The following is a 22,609-nucleotide window of genomic DNA, read 5'->3' on the forward strand; positions in this document are numbered from 1 at the left end:
TTTATCAGAGAATGGTATTGGTATTGAGCAGCCAGTCGTTTGAAGGTTATGTTTCTGAGCAGTAATTGAAATGCAAAATAACATTAGGATCGATGGTTAGCTCTGTTTATTTATGAAATCAATATTGAAACGGTCTGATTCCAGCTGACAGCCAAACTGAGTGTGCTGCGTCCAGAGACACGGTCATTACCTGCACTGCGCCAGGAACTGGGTGGGATTTAGGAGAGGAAATGATGTCGCCACAGGTGTGTGAGATATCCTAAGAGTCTTTTAGGATTCTGTAGTTTGTGACTGGATCTTCTGTCCCAGCGCTTGGTTTGCAGTCATATCTATCAACAAAACAAAAGTAATTCATGTAAAAGTTTGGTTAAAATCATCAAATGTTTTTGAAGAAGTCTCTTGTGCTCATCAAGGCTGAATTTATTTAATCAAAAATGCGGTAATTTTTATTTATTTATATTATTACAATTTAAAACAGCTGTTTTCTGTGTGAATCTGTGTTAAAGTGTAATGTATTTCTGTGATGCTCCGCTCCAGTCTTCAGTGTCACATGATCTTCAGAAATCAGAATAATATGATGATTTACTGCTCAAGAAACATTTCTGATTATTATCAATGTTGAACACAGTTGTGCTGCACAATATTTCTGTGGAAAACGGTGGTACATTTTATTTTTCAGGATTCACAGATGAACAGAAAGTTCAAAAGATCAGCATTTATTTGAAACAGATATCTTTTGTAGCCTTATAAATGTCTTTACCGTCACTTTTGATCGATTTAAAGAGAACTTGCTGAGTAAAACATGAACTTCCTTTATTTTTTCAATCTTACTGACCCCAGACTTTTAAATGGTAATTTATATTAAAGTAGTTTCACCTGAAGAGAGGCCCAACGTGTCAACTTCTGATTCAACCAATGACGTGAGTTTGGAGGCGGGGCTTACTGTTAGACAGGCAATTCAGTTGTGTTGCAGAAAGGCACAATTCTCCTGTAAAGTATTATTGTTACGTTAGATGTTGTTATTCTGATGTGTTTTTAGTTGTTTGTCGATCCAAGTGTCAGTGTTGACATATTCACACGTACAGTGCTTGACTGCACTCAATAGTAAGTCTATTGTCAACACCCAAGTGTTTTTAATTCAGTGCCCTGTTTATACACTCGACAATAAGTGCGTCGCTCTACCGTTGCATGTTGACATCTGTCTAATATTACCAATTGGTCTCAAAATACTGTTCACTGGACACACAACAAAACAAAGAGAAACAAAGTTGCTAAGATTATTTTGTGCTTCTGACAGCTTACCAGTTGTGTGTTTCTGTATTCATGCACTCTTCAAGACTTTGGTGGTCTCTGTCTACGGTGTTTAAATCGGTGTGAACGCTCACAGATCACCAGAGGACATTACAGTGGAAATCTGCTGCAGTCAGATGACATGGAAAACCTCCTGCGCCAGTGACGGGGAGAGGATATTTGTACATCACCTGAGGTTGTCATGCGCTGCTCATTTGCCATCTGTAATTTTCCACATTGACTGAGTTGTGTTAGAGCTCATAATGGTTGTTGAAGAAGCAGCTTTTCTGTAATAATAATGATCAACATCTGGTCTCAGTGTATCCCTGAATGATTGCTGAACAGTGTTATTAAAATAAATCAGACAGAATAGTTGATAAAATAACAAAAGGCGAGGGCATACAGCTGCTTCGATGCTGATTTTGTTGGATTGGATGCATAGCTGTGAACAGACGGACAAATGCAGTTCATTAAAGTAAAGTAGTTTACAGAGAGGAGTGTAATAATGACACTGTTGAGCTGTTCGTTTAAAACGTTTGCTATTAACTTCTCTGAGGAAGACATAGGTGTCATTTGTTTTGAGCTTAACTAACATTTACACAAACACTACTACTTCGAGACCTAAATGTGTGACCGCAGACAGACAGAGGTTATAACATATATTAACATATATTAAAAAATAAAATAAATATAATAACAGGAGAGTTTCAGAGTGGCTTATTAGAACACTAGTGTGCAAGCTTTTTACCTACCACATGACATTAAAAGCTATAATTGCTGCTTTTTGCAGTGCAAATTTAGTTTTTGATGAAAATAACAGTATGTTTTCCGCAGTTATTTTTAGAGATGCATTGATTGCAGTTTTCTTGGCCAATTCTGATTTCCGATTTTTTGTTAGTGTGATCTGATGATACCGATTTTAGCTGATTACGATTGTTTTTTTTTGTTTTGTTTTTTCTAAGAGCTATTATTGACAGCATATACAAACAAAAATCTACTTTTCTTCAACACAATGTTTTACTTTCGTAAAAAAACAAGTAAAAAGTGTGTAATAAAATAAGAACAAATAATAAAAAAGAAACGACAGCAAAAATAAACGCAACAGAAAAAAATAAAACTATGAAACTAAGTTTTTATTCAGGTAAGAAATACTACAGAAATTAAAGTAATCAAATGTAAATTTTTATCAAATTTAATTTCTGTACTCTTCATTATAAAAATGTAATGCAATCAATGCTTTCCCTTAAAGTTATCAAACCTATTCAGTCTAGAGCAGAAAGTGGTTTCTTTATCTTTTGTTCTCTGATTAACATGAAAGACAGCAGCAGGAATATCTGTCCCTTTAAGAGTATATCCACAGACTCAGTTTACTGTTACACAAACATACCTTCTCTTTCTCAACTTAGGATGTATTTGAACGTTTTAGCGCAGTTAGCCACTCTTTTTGGTTTTTGTGGCTCACAAGCTTTTTGATTGTGTGCTCCACTAATATAGATCAGTGGTGGTGCGCGCGAAACCTGCGGGAATGACTAATATAACGCACAATACAAGCAGTATTTATCCAGAGTGAACGAGACGTGTGAGAGAGAAAAGGTTGTTGGAGAGAGGAGAGCGAGAATGCACGTCTGATGTTATTGCCTGTGCTACTGGTAAAAAAAAAGAAAGAGACTGATAGGCTGATTCCGATCCGGGCCAATCATGAGGAAAATCGTCCGATCCCTGGCCGATCGATCGTTGCATCTCTAGTTATCTTACCTACGGATCGATACATTTCTTACAGATTTCTGCTCGTTTGAAATCGCTTACAGATGAAGTAACACTGTTAGATTACACTTGTTTGAACGCTTTATTGAGAGAGCGATTGCGTGTGTTGTAGTACTTGTTTAACTCAAATATTCAGTATCGAGAAGGAACAACTTCCCGCTCATGTCCACTGCGGTCATCATCTTTCTGATTAGAGGGATCCATCTCTGCCAAGCTGAATATGTTTAACATGTGAATTCTTGCTAGATATATGCAATTATATTTCGGGCCTTTGGGATGAAATGTACTCGACGATCTGACTTTTAAAATATCTGCTCCTCGCTCGAGTCAAAATCACAGCGATCCGCTCCCAAACTCTGATTGTGAGGAACCGTTGCTGTCAGGACAGTTGACTGCAGGCGCAGGCCAGATATTATAGTTTTATTACATGTATTGCATGTATTGCATGTATTGCGTCAGCTGTAATTGACACACATTACTGTAACGCTGAAGGACTCGTTCAGTGGCGTACACGTCTCATAATGCAGGACTGGGTTACGGTTCGTTTCTGTCTCATGCTTTAGGATTGTTATGGCATTATGTAATTGCAAGCTTAGTTCTCAGAAGACGGTATGAAAATAGACATTCGTGGTTTATCTTTATATGTGAGGGTGTTTGTGCAAATAAATGTGTCAAGCCATACACACACAGTATAAGACGGTCTGAATCATATACTCATCTGGCTCTGTGTCTTACATTAGGAGCATATTTGATTTGGCAGCTAATTATTTAGCAGAAAAATGAGGAATATGCATTATTTCTAGTGTAAAGAGGGAAAAAAAAAGGGGAACGAATTTAAAAAAACCTTCCCAAGTGTGCTTCACGCGAGGAATGAACTACTTTTTCACATGATGAACTGTTCAATTCAAGAGGGAGCTTTACCGTTGGGCTCACACACTTTTACATGTTAACTCTTTCACCGCCGCACTCGTCACACTGCCTGACTTACACTCCTTTATTATACAGTATATGAGCTCATTGTGTTGAAACTGCATCACCTGGAAAGCTGCAAACTACTCAAGAATGTACATTAAAGCTAATAGACTGGACAGTATCTTTTTAAATATATGACCATCAGATTTACACACACACACACACACACACACAGAGAAATACTTAATAGCTACTCTTTTCTGTTGCAATAGACATTTGTGTAACTCTCAAAATACATCATTTTGGGGAAATATGGGTTAAAATGGCTTAAATATCGTATGTTAGAAAATTAAATATCCATTAAATATTCTGCATTTAAAACTTTAACATTAAGATTTTTTTTTTTTTAGGTTGGGAGATTTTATTTTTATTTTATTATTTTTTGTTTGTTTGTTTACATTACTTTATATTACATATTAAGATTTTTTTTGTAGTTATATTATTATATTTTATTGTGCTATGTTTCGTTATTTATATTAAATTATTTAAGCATTTTGTTTTTATTTTTCCTCCTTATTTAATATAGTACACACACACGCAGGTACTGTGAAAATAAATATAAATCCCCATCCTTTATTTCACTTAGTCAGAAATGTAATAATGAACAGCAGCTTTTAACTAAAGACATATGCAGAAATTAAATAAATCCATAAATAATTGGCAGTTCATTGAAATGATCCTCCAAATAAACTGATTCATTAAAATGATTCAGTTTAGTAGTTTACATCTACAAAGCGTGACAAAAATAAACCAGAGATGCTGTTTTTATCACACTTTGCTGCTAACCTTTTTGCTGAAAAGTGCTTTGTTACTGGAAAAGCAATGCAGTTGAGTGTTGTTAGTTAGTGACTGTCCAACACTGTGTACATTTACTTGAAATTATTGGGAGGCCAGTCTGTGTTTTCCCTTTGATTTCACTTTGATTTGAGCAAGCTGTCATTTCTGAGCATGAATTGTGTTTGCTGGGCTAACGGGCTGATGGCTGGCGGCTCTGTGTGATGAGGGCACTAGTTACAGACCTGATGTGTGCGTCTCTCCTCCCTCACATCCTGTGACAGGATCGATAGATGCGATCTGTTTCTGGGCCTGCAGCGGGACGTCGCGTGCTAAAGGCTGTGGTGTTGTGCGGCTGGGCTCATAGTTTGATAAAGACAGCAGAGGCGATGCAAGGCAGACGCACTAAATTGAATCCTTGGCCCCGGGGTTTAACTGGGCCGGGCCGGTCTCTCCTCCTGCAGTAACCGGGCACCGTCACCAAATATTGATCTGTCTCTCTCTCACCTTGTTGTTTTCTACACTCCTTCTCTTTCTTTCTCCCTCCAAGGCTCAAACTCTAAGCATCTCAAAACTGAAAAGTGTTCTGTAGTGTAGTGTGACATGCTAAACTATTTTAAGTCTTTTAAAACTCATTATTATAGAATTATTATGAGGTCATGTCTGTTGAGAGATGACACTGAATATTAGTACTTTCAAACTATGTGAATAATTAAATAAAAAAAAAAAAAAAAAATATATATATATATATATATATATATATTTAAAATAAATACAAAATTAATTTGTTTTTAATAATAAATAAATTACATGATATATAATATAATTTAATATACAGAAAAGATATTGTGTGATAATATTAATATTTCAAAACAATATGAACATTAAGCTTTACTCCGAAGCCAAAATTATACATTTTGTCTGAAAAACTGTTTGTTTATATAAAAAATGTATCTATATATATATATATGTATGTTAATAAATACTTAAATATAATTATTTAAAAAAAGAAATAAGAATAATTGAAAAAATAAGTAATTTGGTTTTACATTTGCAATCATTTACAGTACATGAATGCTTTGGTAGATGCTTTTTATTTATACTTTCAAAAAATGTAATTGTCACACATAGCACCATTTAAAATGTTGTAGTATTGACAAAAAGTTTAGTAAAAATGATATCTACAACTTCATTCCACCCTGAAATTGATGGACGTGTTATGTGTCAGTGATTCTTTACTTCTGTAATAATTCACCTGCATGCATTCAGTTAATGCTTTAATCTGAAGAGACTTCAGTGCATCTGAGCTACACATGTCTGTGGTTACTCATGACCTCAGCATTACTCCAAAGATGCAGCATTGCTGTAAATGAACTCATTCGTACTGATGAGATAGAGCTAACTTTACCCTGCTGATATTTTTACATTGAAATCAGCACCCTTTGGAGCGACGATGCTGAAAACATCACAGAAGCCTGGTTGTTGATGTCTGAAGGGCACAGTCTTCCTCTCTCTCTCTGTCCATTTCTCATTGGCTGTGTTCCACCTCCTTAGATCAGTCGCTCATAAATCCTTGTCAAATTCCTCCTTCGCTTTTTAACAAAGTGCTCGTCTTCACCTTTCCCCTTCTCTCTGTTTATCTCTGCACTAATGAATGAGCGGCTCTCCACTGCGGGCCACAGATTAAAGCGGCTCCCAGGGCCCTGAGCGAGTGCTGCGTTCCCCTGTTACCACGCTTCACACACACACACACACACACGAGTGAACACCCCCGGGGTCGGCCTGAGCCCCGTATTCCCTCGGTAGCTGTTAACCTGGGGCCTTTTTATGGGCAGACATTTCCAAGTGTCCCTCGGTGGGCTCTTGGTCCACTCGCCTGGAGCCCTGAACGAACCCCGTTTCATTTGCATCAATGAAATAGAGCTCTGTACTCTAGAGTCCACTGCTTGGACAGCGGATGAAATAATTCAGAATATTTGTTAGTGGACTAAACAGTGTTTGTGCATGAGTCCGAGAGCATGTCAGGAGTTAATTGAGTTCGTTTATCAGCTGCGGCCCTCTGACCGATCTCCCCTCCACCCGCCGGGGCATCTGATACCGTGTGTGTGTGTGTGTGTGTGTGTGTGTGTGACCGTCACGAACCCGCTGACTCTATAAGACTCAAATATGAAAGGTTCACTGCATTAGAAGAATCCAGCTTTTAACTTCTACATACAGTATGCACTACCATTCAAAAGTTCTTCTGCTCACTAAGGCTGCATTTATTTGATGAAAAATACAGTAAAAATTGTGAAATATTTTCTAAATTTAATATAACTTTTCTGTGTGAATCTCTGTTAAAGTGTAATTTATGTCTGTGATGCTCCGCTGTATTTTCAGCATCATTCCTCCAGTCTTCAGTGTCACATGATCTTCAGAAATCATGAAAATATGATGATTTGCTGCTCAAGAAACATGTCTGATTATTATCAGTGATGAACACAGTTGTGCTGCACAATATTTCTTTGGAAACTGATGCATTTTATTTTTAGGATTCCACAAAAAAAAAAAAAAAAAGTAAAATAAACTGGTGTTGATGAAAAGATGATCACAATGAAATCTACAATATACCTTTACTTAAAATCACACGCATTCCAACCTTACAAAAACAAGCAACATGTAAACCAGTTCATCTGTTGGATTACAGAATCATTTAACGTTTCACATTTAATTCAGTGTGTTACTTGCTGTTTCTTTGTATTTATTAATTTTTAATTATTATATAGTCTGACAGCAGTTTTGGAGGAGAGATCTAGTATAGTTGAAGACCTGTTGTATCCAGGACTTTGCTCAGGTCTATAACAGCAGATGTTTTCTGGGGAGCTGCGGCATGAGATCTTCAGGCTAACTGCTGTGCAGCGCTGTGACTCTAGTGCAATTCTATTACAGCGGCTGAAACTCTGTTAGTGTGAGCGGCTGGAATCAGATTAGGGCTGAACTGAACACGATGCTCGGTGGGCTCCACTCAGCATGAATTTAAATGGGTTGAGCGAGAACAAAAGCAGACGTAAGGGGATCGGCCGAGGAAGTGAACGGCTCCTTGGTCCTTCTTATGAATCTACAGCTATACAACATGAGGAATGTTGCTTTATCAGAGATGAATGAGATGAGAAAGAAAGACAAATCAACTACTGCATCGTCCTCTTTAGTTTCATGCAGTAAACACAATGAATACCAGAGTAGTCTGATTCACTAAAGAATGACTCTTCTGAACTGATTCCTTCAGTGAATCAGTCACCATCTCTTATGAATCACAACTCTTGTCCTGCTGGGTATAAATTAGTTTCTGTATGTAATAACTGTAATATGCTAAATAAATCATCGTATGATCATTTTAACCTTTACTAATATGTTATTAAAAATCAAAAGCTGATTTTTATAATATTTCATCGACCTGACAACATGAAATAAAAATTAATAATTGCATTTTTAACTAACATTAACATATAATATATTGTAACAAATGCGTTGCTCAGTGCTAGTTCGTTTTAGTGCATTAACTAATGGGACTTTATTGTGAAGTGTTAATGAGTTTTAATAATAATTTAGAAAAAAGTATTTATTATTATTATTTTTTTTAAGTTAAAGTGTTTTGAAGTCTTCCTTAAAAGTGCTGGAAATCTGCAGTTGATGTGAAAATTGAGCCTAGAATCATTCATGTTTATGAACATCCATAAGATGACATATTTAGCAGCAGATGTCATATTTTGTCATACAGTATCTGACACATTTCCAGTTCTATCAGACTCACAGAATGCAGTACTGATGCTGTGAGCCCATGTTTTATATATGAACGTAAAGACATTCAGACATTTATGCAATTATGCTAAGTGTCACCTTCAGCGTGACCTTTGACCCAGGGTTAAGCTCCCCTTGAAGTCTCGAAATAAAGCCTAAATGAAATTGCCCTGTATGCCTCTGATGCTAATATATGGCTGTTAATAATGAAATGAATGTCCAGAAAGGTGCAGACGCATTTATCTTAATTCAGCAGCTCTAAACAAACGCTGAAGGTTTGACTCTGAGAGCGAATGAATTCAACACAGGAACAGCCTCCTGCTTTCCACATAACGGTAGGGCTGGACGATATCACAATATATTTAATTAATTTCGGTCGATACGATATAATTCTGATATCGATATGAACACTATTAAAAAAAGCCTCATAAAAACTGCCAAGAATGGCCACAACAGATGTCTGTACCTACTCCTATAAAACTATATAATATTTTAGGGGGGAAAATGGCACAAATAAATAAAAATTCACCTTTTCTTTTTTTTTTCTTTTTTTTTTTTTGTTTAGCCTTCATACAAACAAGAAATGTGAACTTACTGTCAAAAAACATCCCAGGCTCAGCTTATTAATATTAATATTTTTAACTTCAAACTATAGGCAAACATACACTACCAGTCAAAAGTGTATGAACAATACAATTTTTCATGTTTTTAAAGAAGTCTCTTCTGCTCACCAAGTCTGCATTTATTAGATCCAAAATACAGCAAAAATATTTTTACTGTTTAAAATAATTGTTGTTTATTTGAAAATATAATTAATTCCTGTGATTTCAAAGCTATATTTTTAGCATCTTTACTCTTTACACATGATCCTTCAGAAATCATTCTAATATACTGATTTTCTGCTCAAAAATCATTTATTAATATGATGAAAACAGCAGAGTAAAATGTTTCACGTTTCTTTGATGAAAAGAAAGTTCAGAAGAACAGCATTTATCTGAAATAGAAATCTTATGTCACATTATAAATATCTTTATCATAATTTTTTTTATCAATTTAAAGGATCCTTGCTAAATTAAATTAATAATGTATGTAATAATAATAATAATAATAATAATAAATTGAATGGTATAGTGTATAATGTTACAAAAGCTTTTTATTTCAAATAAATGCTGATCTTTGGATCTTTCTATTTATCAAAGAATCCTGATAAAAATGTACTCAACTGTTTTAAATATTGACAATCAGCATATCAGAATGATTTCTGAAGATCATGTGTCATGTTTTATTTGTTTATTGTTATTATTATTATTTATTTATTTATTTATTTATTTATTTATTTATTTATTTTACATTTCAATCATAATATCATGTGTTTATGTCTAATCTTTTCTTGACATTTTTAGCATTTGAATCCATCTTGTAGATGACCTGAAAACTAAGGTTCACTAAAAAGTGGGAACTAAATATCTTCTCCATCTTACACAGTCACATTGTTTATTACACATAATTTGTACCAATATCATGATCATAAGCATCACTTGGCTTTTAAACCTTTTGTTTACATGGTTTCATAAAGAACCTTTAACATCTTAAGAACACCTTTACGTTTCACAAAACGTTCTTTGTGGCAAAAGAAGGTTCTTCAGATTATAAAAAAGTTGAGAAAGAGATGGTTCTTTAACCCTCTGGAGTCTAAGGGTATTTTTGGGGCCTGGAGAAGTTTTGTCATGCCCTGAAATTTGTGCTTTTTTCAGTTTCTTATAAATATCTAAATGGGTAAAGTCTAATCTCACTGTAATCAGCACAAACTGGGCTATAATAATATGTGAAATGCATGTATGTACATGATTGTGTTTTTGAGAACTTTGACTGAATGGTTCTTTGTGGAACCAAAAATGGTTCTGTGGAGAACCTTTTAAGCACCTTTATTTTTAAGAGTGACAGAGCCCTTTCACACTTTCAGCCTGTTAGTCTATTCTCAATTATAAAGGAGTTGAATCATGAAAACAACAGGTTAAGTAAAAATATTAAAATGTAATAGCGCATAAATATAGCAAAATGCTCCTCTTTATAGTTATTTTTCTTGCTGACTGATGAGCTTTTGCGATTTCTGGACAGCAAGTGTGCTTCAAATAATGAAGTCCACACATTAACAGAACACAGCACAGACCTAGACCTCAGCAAAAACTTCACTCGCAGTTTAATATTTTTAAACTGTTTAAGTCGCAGTTTGGAGCACATACATGCACATACTTCCACAATAATAATAATAATATCTTAGATAATCAACTGATAGTTAATTTCTTTAGTAATACTGAACTGAATAAGCATGTTATTGTACATCGCTCAGATCATTCTCAGCTGCAGACTTCAGCTGCAGTTCTTCATCAAGTCTCTGACTAACGAGATTTATTTACTCACTGAAGATGATTAATACAGCACTTGACGAGCTTTAGCTGAGATCCGGCCAGTCTCTGTGCAGCGTTCAGGACACAGCCATCACACACTCTCTGGCACAGGCCTTCTTTCCACAAGGTCAGTGTTTTAACAAGGAGCTATTTTTTATTATTTATTTTAGCCATTAACCTTTCTGTGAATTTCCAGAGGTGGTGGCACCTGCTGCAGCGTTGAATATACATGACACAAGAGGCAGTGAGACGCTGCAATGAGATTTAAGTTGACACACTGACCCCATCTCCATGGGCACAGGAAACCAGGGCGAGAAAATAAGGTTGACCTTCGACCCCTGGCTTTGAACCCAGCATCACCCGCACTTACAATTAAATCAGTCAGAGAAGCAGACTGTCTGAAGGAGGCCTGCGCTCTCTCTGCTCTTTCATCTAAATGCAGCCATGTAGTTTCACCAAGTCACGCTGCTCGCTTACAGTGTTGAGTTCATATTTTAATTTTAACTAAAATGAAAATCATTAAAAACCATCTTGTAACTTCTAATAAAATAACGTTTAACTGAAATAAAATGTAGAATTTTTTTTTAATTAAATTCAACTAGTTGCTAAAGAAATTTCAAATTTTCAATAAAATTAAAAGATAACAAAAATAACTGAAACACCAACATTCTTGAAACTAAAAGAAAAATAACAATTTTTTTTAAATATATATATTTTTTATTATATTAATATTAAGTTGTGCTTTGTATTATATTATATGATATTACATAATACAATTTTAATATAAATACAAACACTAATAACATCTTAACGAAAGTAAAATAGCGCTGGTTGGCAGAATCATGCTGTAACACAAGCTTCTACATATAATGCATTGTAAAATATTTTAATGCATTGATTAGGACACATGATGCTTGTTGTAAGTTCACATTAATAAATATAACCACAGTTATATTACTTTATAATGCTCATCTATTCTTTGTCTCACCTTTAGTAAGTATAATGTATAATGCATTCACAAGAAAACAACCACTTTCAGATAAAACACAGAATCTGCAAATACTATAAAGTGTCTTAACTTGGGTTACAATTATTTATGAAAAGATATCATGCATTACAAAGTGCATTCTGAATACCTACGTAATGCATTATACAGAAAGTGTTGCCGGACTTTCTTCTGATTCTTGCAGCCTCAAATGATTTTCAGCAGATTTCTACATTATTGTTATACCATTTACAACAATATTAGACAATATTTTGATTTGCTATGACAATCATAACATCTGTAAACATAAAGGTAAATATTCAGCAAAAGTGTTAAGGACCATATTCTAATTAAAACATTATTTATGGCTGCACTGTGAATCATATTCTAATTGCAAACATTATTTCTGCTTATCTCAAATTAAGCATAATTGCCTGTGATATTGTTCTAGTTGTTTATCCTGAAGACATTGTTTGTTTTGGCATTTATGTTATCTTGCACAGGTAACAAGCCTCCACTACAGCTTTAATGCCTGGGGTTGCTGGATGTCAAGAGTTTAAATCCACCAATCAGAGCTTTTCTCTTAAATCTGCACGTGTGCTGTGTAAACTGGGTTGCAGTGTGGATTTTGTTGAAAGAGTCCTGAAATGTTCTGTATAGCAACACCTTTACTGCACCTAATTGCACTTTTGATCTTATATTAAATGCAGCTTTAAAGGCACCTACAGCAGTTGCGTCCTGCGTCTCACGCCGCTGTGTGTGTTTCAGGCTGCTAAACAGGATGGCTGCTGAGGAGCGGCACATGACGTCCAGCTGTGGTTCCTACATCAAGACAGAGCCCTCCAGTCCGTCCTCTCTGGTTGACACGGCCAGCCACCCCAGTCCCGGCGCGCATTCGGACGCCAGCGGCGGCTACGGCAGCGTCATCAACAGTCACTCCAACGGCCTGGACTCTCCGCCCATGTTCACGGGGGGCGGGCCGCTGGGCGCGGCGGGGAGCGCCTGCCGCAAACGCTACGAGGACTGTTCCAGCACGTTACTGGAGGACCCCGGCTCCATCAAGTGCGAGTACATGCTCAACTCCATCCCAAAACGCCTGTGCCTGGTGTGTGGAGACATCGCGTCGGGGTATCACTACGGCGTGGCCTCCTGTGAAGCCTGCAAGGCCTTCTTCAAGAGAACAATACAAGGTATTTCATATGAATGTGCTGCTTTTTACACATTGCAGGTCAAAGGTTTTGAATAACTAACCAAGGCTGCATTTATTTGATCCAAAAATACAAGTAAAACAGTAATGTTATTACATACTGTGTTGGGAGTAACGCATTACAAAAGTGATAATATTACAGTAGTAGGCCTATATTACTTTTTGCTGTAATGCAGTAATATAACACATTACTAATAAAATTTGGGTAATAATTTTGGGTTATCACTTGTTACAATCTCAGTAACGCAATTAACAAAACATATTTTAACTCAAAATGAAGTGCTGTTGAGTTTGGTTCATAGGTTATTTGTGTGGCACGGCACTCTACGAAAGTCCACAGAAAGGAAACAGAGATGACAGAAATAAAACACGTTGCAGTTTCGAATGATCTGTATGTTTGTTTTTTTTGTTTTTTCGCTGTTTTGATCATTGCAAACATTGCAGCCTGTTCATTATCAGAATAAAACCAGAATTCCAGAAACATTATTAGAATACAGTCAACCAAACATATAGATAGACTGGTTTATTTAAATATTGTGTACTCGGACCAAACACACATTTGCTCATGTGACAAGGATGTTTTTTAAGTGCGTTAAGTAAGCCTGGTTTACATAATAAATAGTAGTTTAGCATTGAAATACATTGCAAATATGGACACATTTAATTGGAATAGTTCTCGAAAAGAGAGAGGTAGGCTGTGCTTTCAGTTTCTCATTGAATTAGTCTAATTTGTTTTGGCTTGTTTAGTAACTTATATTTTTAATTACTGTTTTCTTCTAAAACCGTTCAAAATTGCCTAAAGGAGGGAATGGAGATGTCATGTCGATGACCGACGAAATTGGGATATCGCTTCTTTAGACCAATCTACTTCAAGTGTAAACTAAACGAGCCGATGCACATTGGCATGCAATTATTGCATCCAACTGCCGTTGATCACAGCGTGAGTATAAGAAGGCAGCAGGTGCATTGCATACCAGGTTTTCCCTGAAGAGACGAGCCAGAGACCCGGCAGCTCAGTGGTGGTACTGCAACTGTGGAAAATGACATCACATCAATGACCGAAGAAATTGGGATCCCTACCAAAACGCCATGGGTGCTGCCCCTTTCAGTGCCCTATGCGAGCCGCCTGTGCCCCTATTAGGTGTAGGCCGGGGCTCAGAACAAGTAGTTCCACTCACCATTGTCAAAGCACTACCTCACTGGGTGAGACTGTATAACACTGGGAAAACGCACCCGTTCCGCTTGGAACGAGGATTCTGCGGAGGCCCCATCCTTCCCGAAGTAGTTTGCAGGAGCAAATACACATATTGCATCCGTTTAGGTGTATATGGAGAGTTTGAGGTGATTAAAACCCTCTTGGGAAGACAGAAGTCTGCTGGAGAAAGACGAGCTCTAAGGCTATACCGTGGACTATACACATATGAGTACCACTTAGGTTTTAATATGGAACCCAGCCTTCCATGGTTCTCAAGGATTCATCATGAAGGCCTTGCACCGGGGCCTCTCGGTGCCACTACCCATTTGAGGTGAGAACACGGGGGGTCCCGGCTTTACACGAAGGCTATAGAACCAAGCAAACATGTTAGGGGTCGCCCACCCCACAGCTCTACTAATATCTGTCAGCAAGGCGCCACGAGCCAGCGCCCAGGAGGATGCAACACTTCTAGTTGAGTGAGCTCGTAACCTGAAGCGGCAGGGCACACCCTGAGGCTGATAAGCCATGGTTATGGCATCCACAATCCAGTGGGTATTCCCCTTCTGCCGTCCTCCGTAACAGACAAAGAGCTGGTCTGAGGTCCTCAAGCTTTGTGTCAGCTCTTCGTGGCATCTCAATGCTTGGATGGGACAGAGCAAAGCCAGGGCTAGGTCTGCCTCCTCCAGGGGCAGCACTTGCATGTTCACCACTTGGTCTTTAAAGGGTGTAGTGGGAACCTTTGGCACGTAGCCGGGCCGGGCCTGGGAGTCAGCCAGCCCAAACTCTAGGCACGAATCATCAACCGAAAACACATGCAGGTCCCCTACCCTCTTGATGGAGGACAGTGCAAGCAGGAGCAGAGTTTTCAATGAAAGAAAAATTTGCTCAACTGAATGCAAAGGCTCGAATGGGCCCTGCTGTAGTGATTTAAGCACTAGAGTCAGGTCCCAAGAGGGTATAGAGTGGGGTCGGAAAGGATTTAACCTCCTGGCCCCTCTAAAGAACCTGATGACAAGGTCATGCTTACCTATAGACTTCCCATTCATGGGGCCATGGTACGCAGCAATAGCGGCAACCTGGACTTTGAGGGTGGAGGGAGACAGCCTTCGCTCCAGCCCTTGCTGAAGAAAGGAAAGCACGACCACAATCTGGCATCTCCGGGGTCTTCTCAGCTAGAAGAACACCACTCAACGAACGGGTTCCACTTCAAGGCATAAGCGTGTCTCGTAGATGATGCTCTTGCCAAAGTGATGGTGTTTACTACCTCCTGGGGTAGGTCACCTAGAACCTCTGCGTCCCATCCAGGGACCAGACATGGAGTTTCCAAAGGTCTGGACGCAGGTGCCAAATGGTGCCCCATCTCTGAGTCAGTAGATCCTTCCTCAGAGGAATAAGCCAAGGAGAGGCTGTCGCGAGGAGCAATAGTTCAGGGAACCAGGTCCGAGTGGGCCAATACAGCGCTACTAGCAAGACTTGCTCCTTGTCCTCCTGGACTTTGCACACTGTCTGAGCGAGAAGGCTCACTGGGGGAAACGCATATTTCCGTAGTCCCTGCGGCCAGCTGTGTGCCAGTGTGTCCGTGCTGAGTGTTCCCTCGGTCAGGGAGTAGAACAGCTGGCAGTGAGAGGTCTCTGGAAAAGCAAACAGGTCTATCTGAGTGGCTCCGAACAGTCTCCAAATCAACTGGACCATCAGGGGATGGAGTCGCCATTCTCCCAGAAGCATTGCTCAAGACAGCTCGTCGGCTTGTGAACAGCACGAAGTGACCTCAGAACCTTCCGACTCCAAAGGAGGAGGTGGCGGGCGAGTTGCGACATGCGACGGGAACACAGACCACCTTGTCAGTTGATGTATGCCACGGTCGCTGTGTTGTCCGTTCGGACCAGCATGTGCTTGCCTCGTGAGTGCTTGCAAAGTGACCTTTGAGACGGTTCAAAGCAAGACGCACCACTAACAACTCTAGGCAATTGATTTGTCAATGCAGCTGTGGGCCCGTCCAAACCCCATGAGACTGCATGCCCGTTGTACGTTGCACCCCAGCCGGTGGTGGAAGCATCCGTGCAAACCACAGCATGCCTGAAGATCTGTTCTAGGGGCACATGTCTCATATATAACTGGCTGATTGGTTTAAGTGGCTGCCATATGCCCCAGGAGCCTCTGAAAGAGTTTCGGTGGGACTGCTGTCCTGCCCTTGAATGTTTTCAAGCAGACTAGCGCCGACTGTGCACATTCCTCTGTGAGGTGTGCTGTCTGTTCGACCGAATCCAACTCCATACCAAGAAAAGATATCCTCTCCCTCCAATGCTGAGATCGACATCTGGTCAGGGGTAGGCCCACTGGATACCGCTTGTACGCTCTTTGAAAAGGGCCCGGCACATTCCGTGGGTTGCTCCACTGGATCAGAGGTGCAAGAGGAGTGATGGTCCCCAGAGGGTTGGTTCCCCTGCGAGGTTTGCCACCACTGTTATCCTCAAACCACCTGTGCTACTGCCAGAAGGAGTTTTCGTCTTTCGGCCGCCAGAATGAGACACGGATCGCGGCAGTGGCAACGGGACTCCGCACCCCTGAAGGTAGCAGAGCCTGGTTCGCGGCTGCAAGATGGTTATGTTCCCGCGAAGGCCACCTCAGAGTGCTCGAGGCAGTGATCATGACCATCACCCGTTGACAGGTAACGACCGCACCCAGAAACGCACAGGTGAAACGGCATCCTTATAAGGACGACCCGTCGTCTTTACAAAAACGCACCCGTGAAGCTCTTTTAGAGAAATTTGCTCTTTAGGAAATGCTCTTTTAGTGCTGAGGCACACAGGGGAATTAGCCACTTGCAACACAACAGGGGGCAGTGCAGCCTAAAGTGTGCAACCCACTCGACGAGGGAACGACCACTGCTGAAGCACCATCTTGCCAACACACGAAGATTCCGAGAGCTTGCTGAAATCGTAGTTCACAGCAGACACAGTTGAACAGAACGCTACTAACGCTCGGCTCCGGACCGAAAAGCTGGTATGCATTGCACCTGCTGCCTTCTTATACTCACGCTGTGATCAGCGGCAGCTGGATGCGATGATTACATGCCAAATTTGCATTGGCTCATTTAGTTTACACTCGAAGTAGATTGGTCTATCGAAGCGATATCCCAATTTCATCGGTCATCGACGTGACGTCGAGAGTGACAGACTGAAATGAAACAGCATTTATTTGAAACAGAAATATTGTAAATAATTGATCAATTTATTATGTCCTTGATGAATAAAAGTATTTTTTTTTTTATTAAATCTTACTTACTCCAAACTTTTGAACGGTAAAGCATATCAGAATGATTTCTGAAGATCATGTGACATTTAAGACTGAAGGAATGATGATGAAAATTCAGCTGCACATTACATTACATTTTCACAGATATTCACATAGAAAACAGCTGTTTAAACTAATAATATTTAATTTTTTAGTGTATTTTTGATTGACTAAATGCAGCTTTGGTGATAAGATTTTTGCTTCAAACAGGAATGAAACACAGTAGTCAAGTCAAGTTTATCTTAGCATAGCTCTTTTCAAAGCAGCTTTACAGTACATGTTTGTATCATACTCTATCAGTGGTGCAAAAAAAAAAAAACCTCTCCTCATATTTTCATATAAAGCAAACTTCCAGATTTACATCACTATATACATATTTCATTTCATGATGTAAGAATGAGAAACAATGAACCGTGGATGGCTAACTGTAAATAGAAAGACAATGTACATATTGACATTATCCTGACATGGACATGGTGATGTATGGTGTGGCGCCAGTGGCGACGGTACAGTAATCAATCCATTTGATCGCCTATAAGAGGTTTACTGTTACAGAGACATATGATGAGATGACCACACTGACCAGAAGGCACTAAGAGCAGATGAAATGGACAAACCAAAGGGTTTCACATTGACAAAATCTGGACCTCATTGTGTATCATTTTGGCCAAAAGCTGAGAGAGAGCATGTGACTGACAAGCAATCACAGTTAGGCTTGTTTTCTGTTTAGGGGCAGGTTTATTTTATTTATTTATTTATTTTAATATAAAAATAAATAAATTAATTAATTGCTTGAAATAAATGTTTACTTAAATGAAATCACAAAATATATAAATAAAATTGGCAAAAAAAAAAAAAAAAATCCCCCAAAAGATAATTTAAAGTCATTATTCTGTTAAGTGACAACGACACTGAATAGACATTACAATAATAGTAATAATAATTGCTTTAGAAATATATATTTTGATTCAACATAAAATTTGTATTATTATTTTATATAAAATGCTACTCTAAATATGAAACTAAAAGCCAGTAGGTGGCAGCAAGTCACTGTCTTAATGAGTGAGTAGTTGAATCATTAATTCAGCTGATTTGTTCAAAATCGTTGAATCATTAAGACGTGACTTGTCTTTATGATTGAATCACTAAATCATTGACTCATTCATTCAGTAGTGAAACTGGAGACTCACAACTCTTCTGCAATACAAAAGTATTGGCAATATAATAAATAAAAATACAGAAAACCATGGGTTTAATTAATGCTGTTAAAACGTAATCGATTCACATACCGATTCTCTTGCAGTTATGTAAAGTCAGCCAATCAGATTTGAGCTTGTTATACTGAGAAAGTGCTTTTGTGTGTGCTGACTCTATTCAGTTCCTAAATATACGTCATGTAATATTTGACTATTATATAACAATCAAAAAGAACAAAGTAATTATTTATGTTAAAGGCTCACATACGGTATATGTACAAGCATGCATACAAGCATAAGCAAACTGTCATGTTTGAATATGGGTGGGATGATCTGTGACTGACGGGTTATTTGGTTCTGTGGACAGATACAGTGTTTTCTGTGGAGTGCTGTGAGTGTTTTAAACTGAGCGCTGGAATGCAGAGATTTCTGTGGTGCGTGATGTTCAGGTCAGAACAGACATGCAGCATCACACTGTCAGATTGGATTGGCACAGACAAGAGGAGCAGTGTGTTCTGAACCAGATACTAATCACATGGAGTCGTGTGTGTGTGTGTGTGTGTGTGTGATGGCTCAGAGAGAGAGAGAGAGAGTCTGACTGACTCCAGTCACACTGCTCTGCTTTCATAAACCTTTAGCAACATGCATGTAGGAACCTCACTCATTAAGAGTGTTTCTTTATTACTTGATTGCTTCATGGAATTGCTTCATTCATTAATCGATTAATTGCATAAAAACCAACATTTCACAATGGCATACATGCATAAGCGTGTGAAAGCAGGACACAAGGTATAGGACACACTGATAAAAATATTAATGTTGAGTTTTAGTGATTAGTTGTTAACTCTTTAAGGCAAATCACAAATATCTTCTGAGGACCCTTTATTTCTTAATCTCTCAATCACTGCATTATAAATTTGGAACATTTCAATCTCATCTTATTGAGACATATTACTGGAGATATAGAGTTACGACTGATATTTCGATCATTTTATGTCAGTATCTGCTTTACTGTTATAAAGATCTCATTATTATCATTATCAGTATTTCATCTTACTTTACTAAATTGCATACATTTGCTCAGTTTGAGTCTCTGAATAAAATTTAGCAGTTTTTTCCTCACTATTCTCACTGTATCAGACTATATGAGCCAAAAACGGATCAAATGTGATATTTAAAAAAAAGAAAAAAAAAGCACATATGCAGAATTTTTGGTTTTCAATATTTTTTCTAAAGGCTCTGTTCCATTTTCTCACTATTGTTTTACATGTGAGATTGTACAGGGTTAAATCCCTACTGTATTTGTTCATTTCGACATACGGCATGAATTATGAATCACTGTGAAGACATACATGACTCCACTCTCACAGTTCAGAAGATCTCAGGACCGCCAGCTCTTAAACACACACTCTCTGATGTTGGCTGCGTTGTATCGGCTTTAAACAGTCTATGTACCTTGTGAAGGCAAACAATCACAGTCGTCCAAAAGTCCCCACTGTTGGCGGAACACGTGGTGTCCCTCAAACACATATTTAGTGTTTGGCTTTAAACACTGACAGATGCACAAAAGCATCCATGACAAGACACTCAAATAAACGAGCGCTTTGAGCAGAACCACGGTTTGTACAATTAAGAGGAGAAGAGTTACACGACGTGTCTCAGACGTCTCGTCATCCACCTCTCTCTGTATTGTCAGATGGTGATTTCCCTCTCTATCGCTGTGTTCTTCCTCTTGGAGCGCTGCCTGTAATGGAGCTAATCTAGAGCCGTTTGTCCGAGCCACAGGAGTTTTGTCAATAACGATCAGCGTTCAGCAGGAGTAATTAAGGCCGAGGCTTTTCATTAGGACGGGGGGAGGGGCTCGTCTCCGGGGACGGCCGGCACAATTAGAAACACAGGCACGCGTCGCCGGGTAATTTCAGCCACGGCCAGGAAGGAGGGGAAGAAACCCAAGACTTTCTTTAGATTGAAGAGGGACTGGTTTTTGTCTCGTGCCGGAGCGGGATGACTAATGGCATAATAAGTAGACGCACGACTCTGGATGAACGAGGGAGGATTTTAGGCAGAAAGTGGAAGAAAGAGGACAGGTTGAGATACTGAAGAATAGGGCTGAAGATGAGCTTCTGACTGAAGACAAGAAGGATCAGATGTGATTAAGAAAGTCTACAACGGGGTGAAGTTGAGGGTTTCCGATCATGTCAAAAAACGAGATCACAAATAATGCTTGTATTGATAAATATTGTATAGAATTTGGTCAAATTGGCAATAAAGAGCCGAAAAGTATCTCAAGCATGCTAGTACTGAGTTGATGAAACTGTAATCGCTAATGAACATTACATGAAATCCGAACCAAATTTCCTTACATTCTTATATTACTGAACAAGCAAACAGCATGTGAACTGCAACCATTTTAGTCCATATAGTGATAAACAATTATGACAAATGCAACAAGTCTAAATATAGCATTAATAAATATTTAGATATTCCAGTATTGCCTTCAGATGTTCATTTCATTTCTTTGTTGGAAGCAGGCAAGTGTTTGAGACTAGCACTCTTTTTCTTTTGTTTGAATAATGTTTACATGTATAACTCGCCTTTGCTTAACGAGTCAACAATGCATGTAGTTATGTAAACACATGTACATGCTTATTTTTTTCAGCATGAGGTCATAAACCAATTAAAAATATAAACCGATCTAGATTTTTGCTCATTCCGCCAATTTTACATGACATGTAAACAAGCAAATCGATAATACATTTTTATATTTTTTATGATCAAATTCTGCATTTGATATTGAAATCCTTTATTTCTTTCGGAATAAGACAAAAAAAATGTTCTAAAGTATATTTAATTTTAGAAATGTTTTTTAATTTGTTTTTATTTTTTTTATTGCCCCTGAAATACTTTTGAAAATATATTTTGGTATATGAAGGTTGAAACAAAAAATAATTTAAATTAAAAAATATATTTAATTGAGTTAGATATTTAAATAATATATTTAACTCCACTGTTCACAACATATATTTAACATATAGAATCAATTTATATGTTGGTAAAAAAAATGATGACCAACCCAAACACCTCCTTCAGCCTCTTCCTGCTGGCCATTTTCAGCACAGGTGTAAAAGTGTATGAAAGCTACATCTCTTTCTTCTATGCAGTAATTGAGGCTGACAGTACGCCTGTAAAAGTTAGGTTAAATTTTGATGAGGAAGACCTTTCATTTTACTGTAATTTACTTACTTGACCCGAGCTTCTCCCCAAACCATGGCCTGGCACCAGTCCTGAAAAACCATCAAAGAAATTAAAGCAGATGAATGTTGGGAAGAAAAAAAAAACACAACTTTATTCTCCAATCCTGAGACTTTTTATTTGAAGAATATAACTTTTATAGGATTTCTGAGTAGATCACATGCTCGTCCTCTTAAATGTTGCCTCTTGTTTACAAATCAAATCCTTATATGATATGAGCTACACATGCTTTCAATAGTACATTTGAACTGTTTGCTACCTTTGCACTGAATTTGCAGTTTTTTTTTTTATGTTTTTTTGTTATTATTATTTTTCTTAAATACAGTCCAGAGTAAAATTATAATAGTAATTGTGTTTATTAATAATAATAATAATAATAATGTATAATATATATATAATAGTTTAGCATTATAGTATTTTATTTGTTATTATTATCTTTGTTTTTAGTAGTGTTTTAAATCATATTGATATAGAATCACATTTTAAATCACAATC

The 22,609-nt window shown here is 38.0% G+C and overlaps 1 protein-coding gene across 3 annotated transcripts in view; it reads left to right on the forward strand.

Annotated features, from left to right (window-relative positions):
• esrrb (estrogen-related receptor beta) overlaps nt 1–22,609 on the forward strand; it is a 72,246-nt gene that overhangs the window by 7,120 nt on the left and 42,517 nt on the right. For all 3 annotated transcript variants that reach the window (XM_059519473.1, XM_059519472.1, XM_059519474.1), the window contains exon 2: nt 12,739–13,160. In XM_059519473.1, coding sequence (XP_059375456.1) covers nt 12,752–13,160 — 409 coding nt within the window. In that variant the 5' untranslated portion in view covers nt 12,739–12,751. The remainder of the gene's footprint in view (nt 1–12,738; nt 13,161–22,609) is intronic.

The sequence above is a fragment of the Carassius carassius genome, chromosome 31, assembly GCF_963082965.1.
Source record: "Carassius carassius chromosome 31, fCarCar2.1, whole genome shotgun sequence".
In the NCBI taxonomy this organism is placed as follows: Eukaryota; Metazoa; Chordata; class Actinopteri; order Cypriniformes; family Cyprinidae; genus Carassius; species Carassius carassius.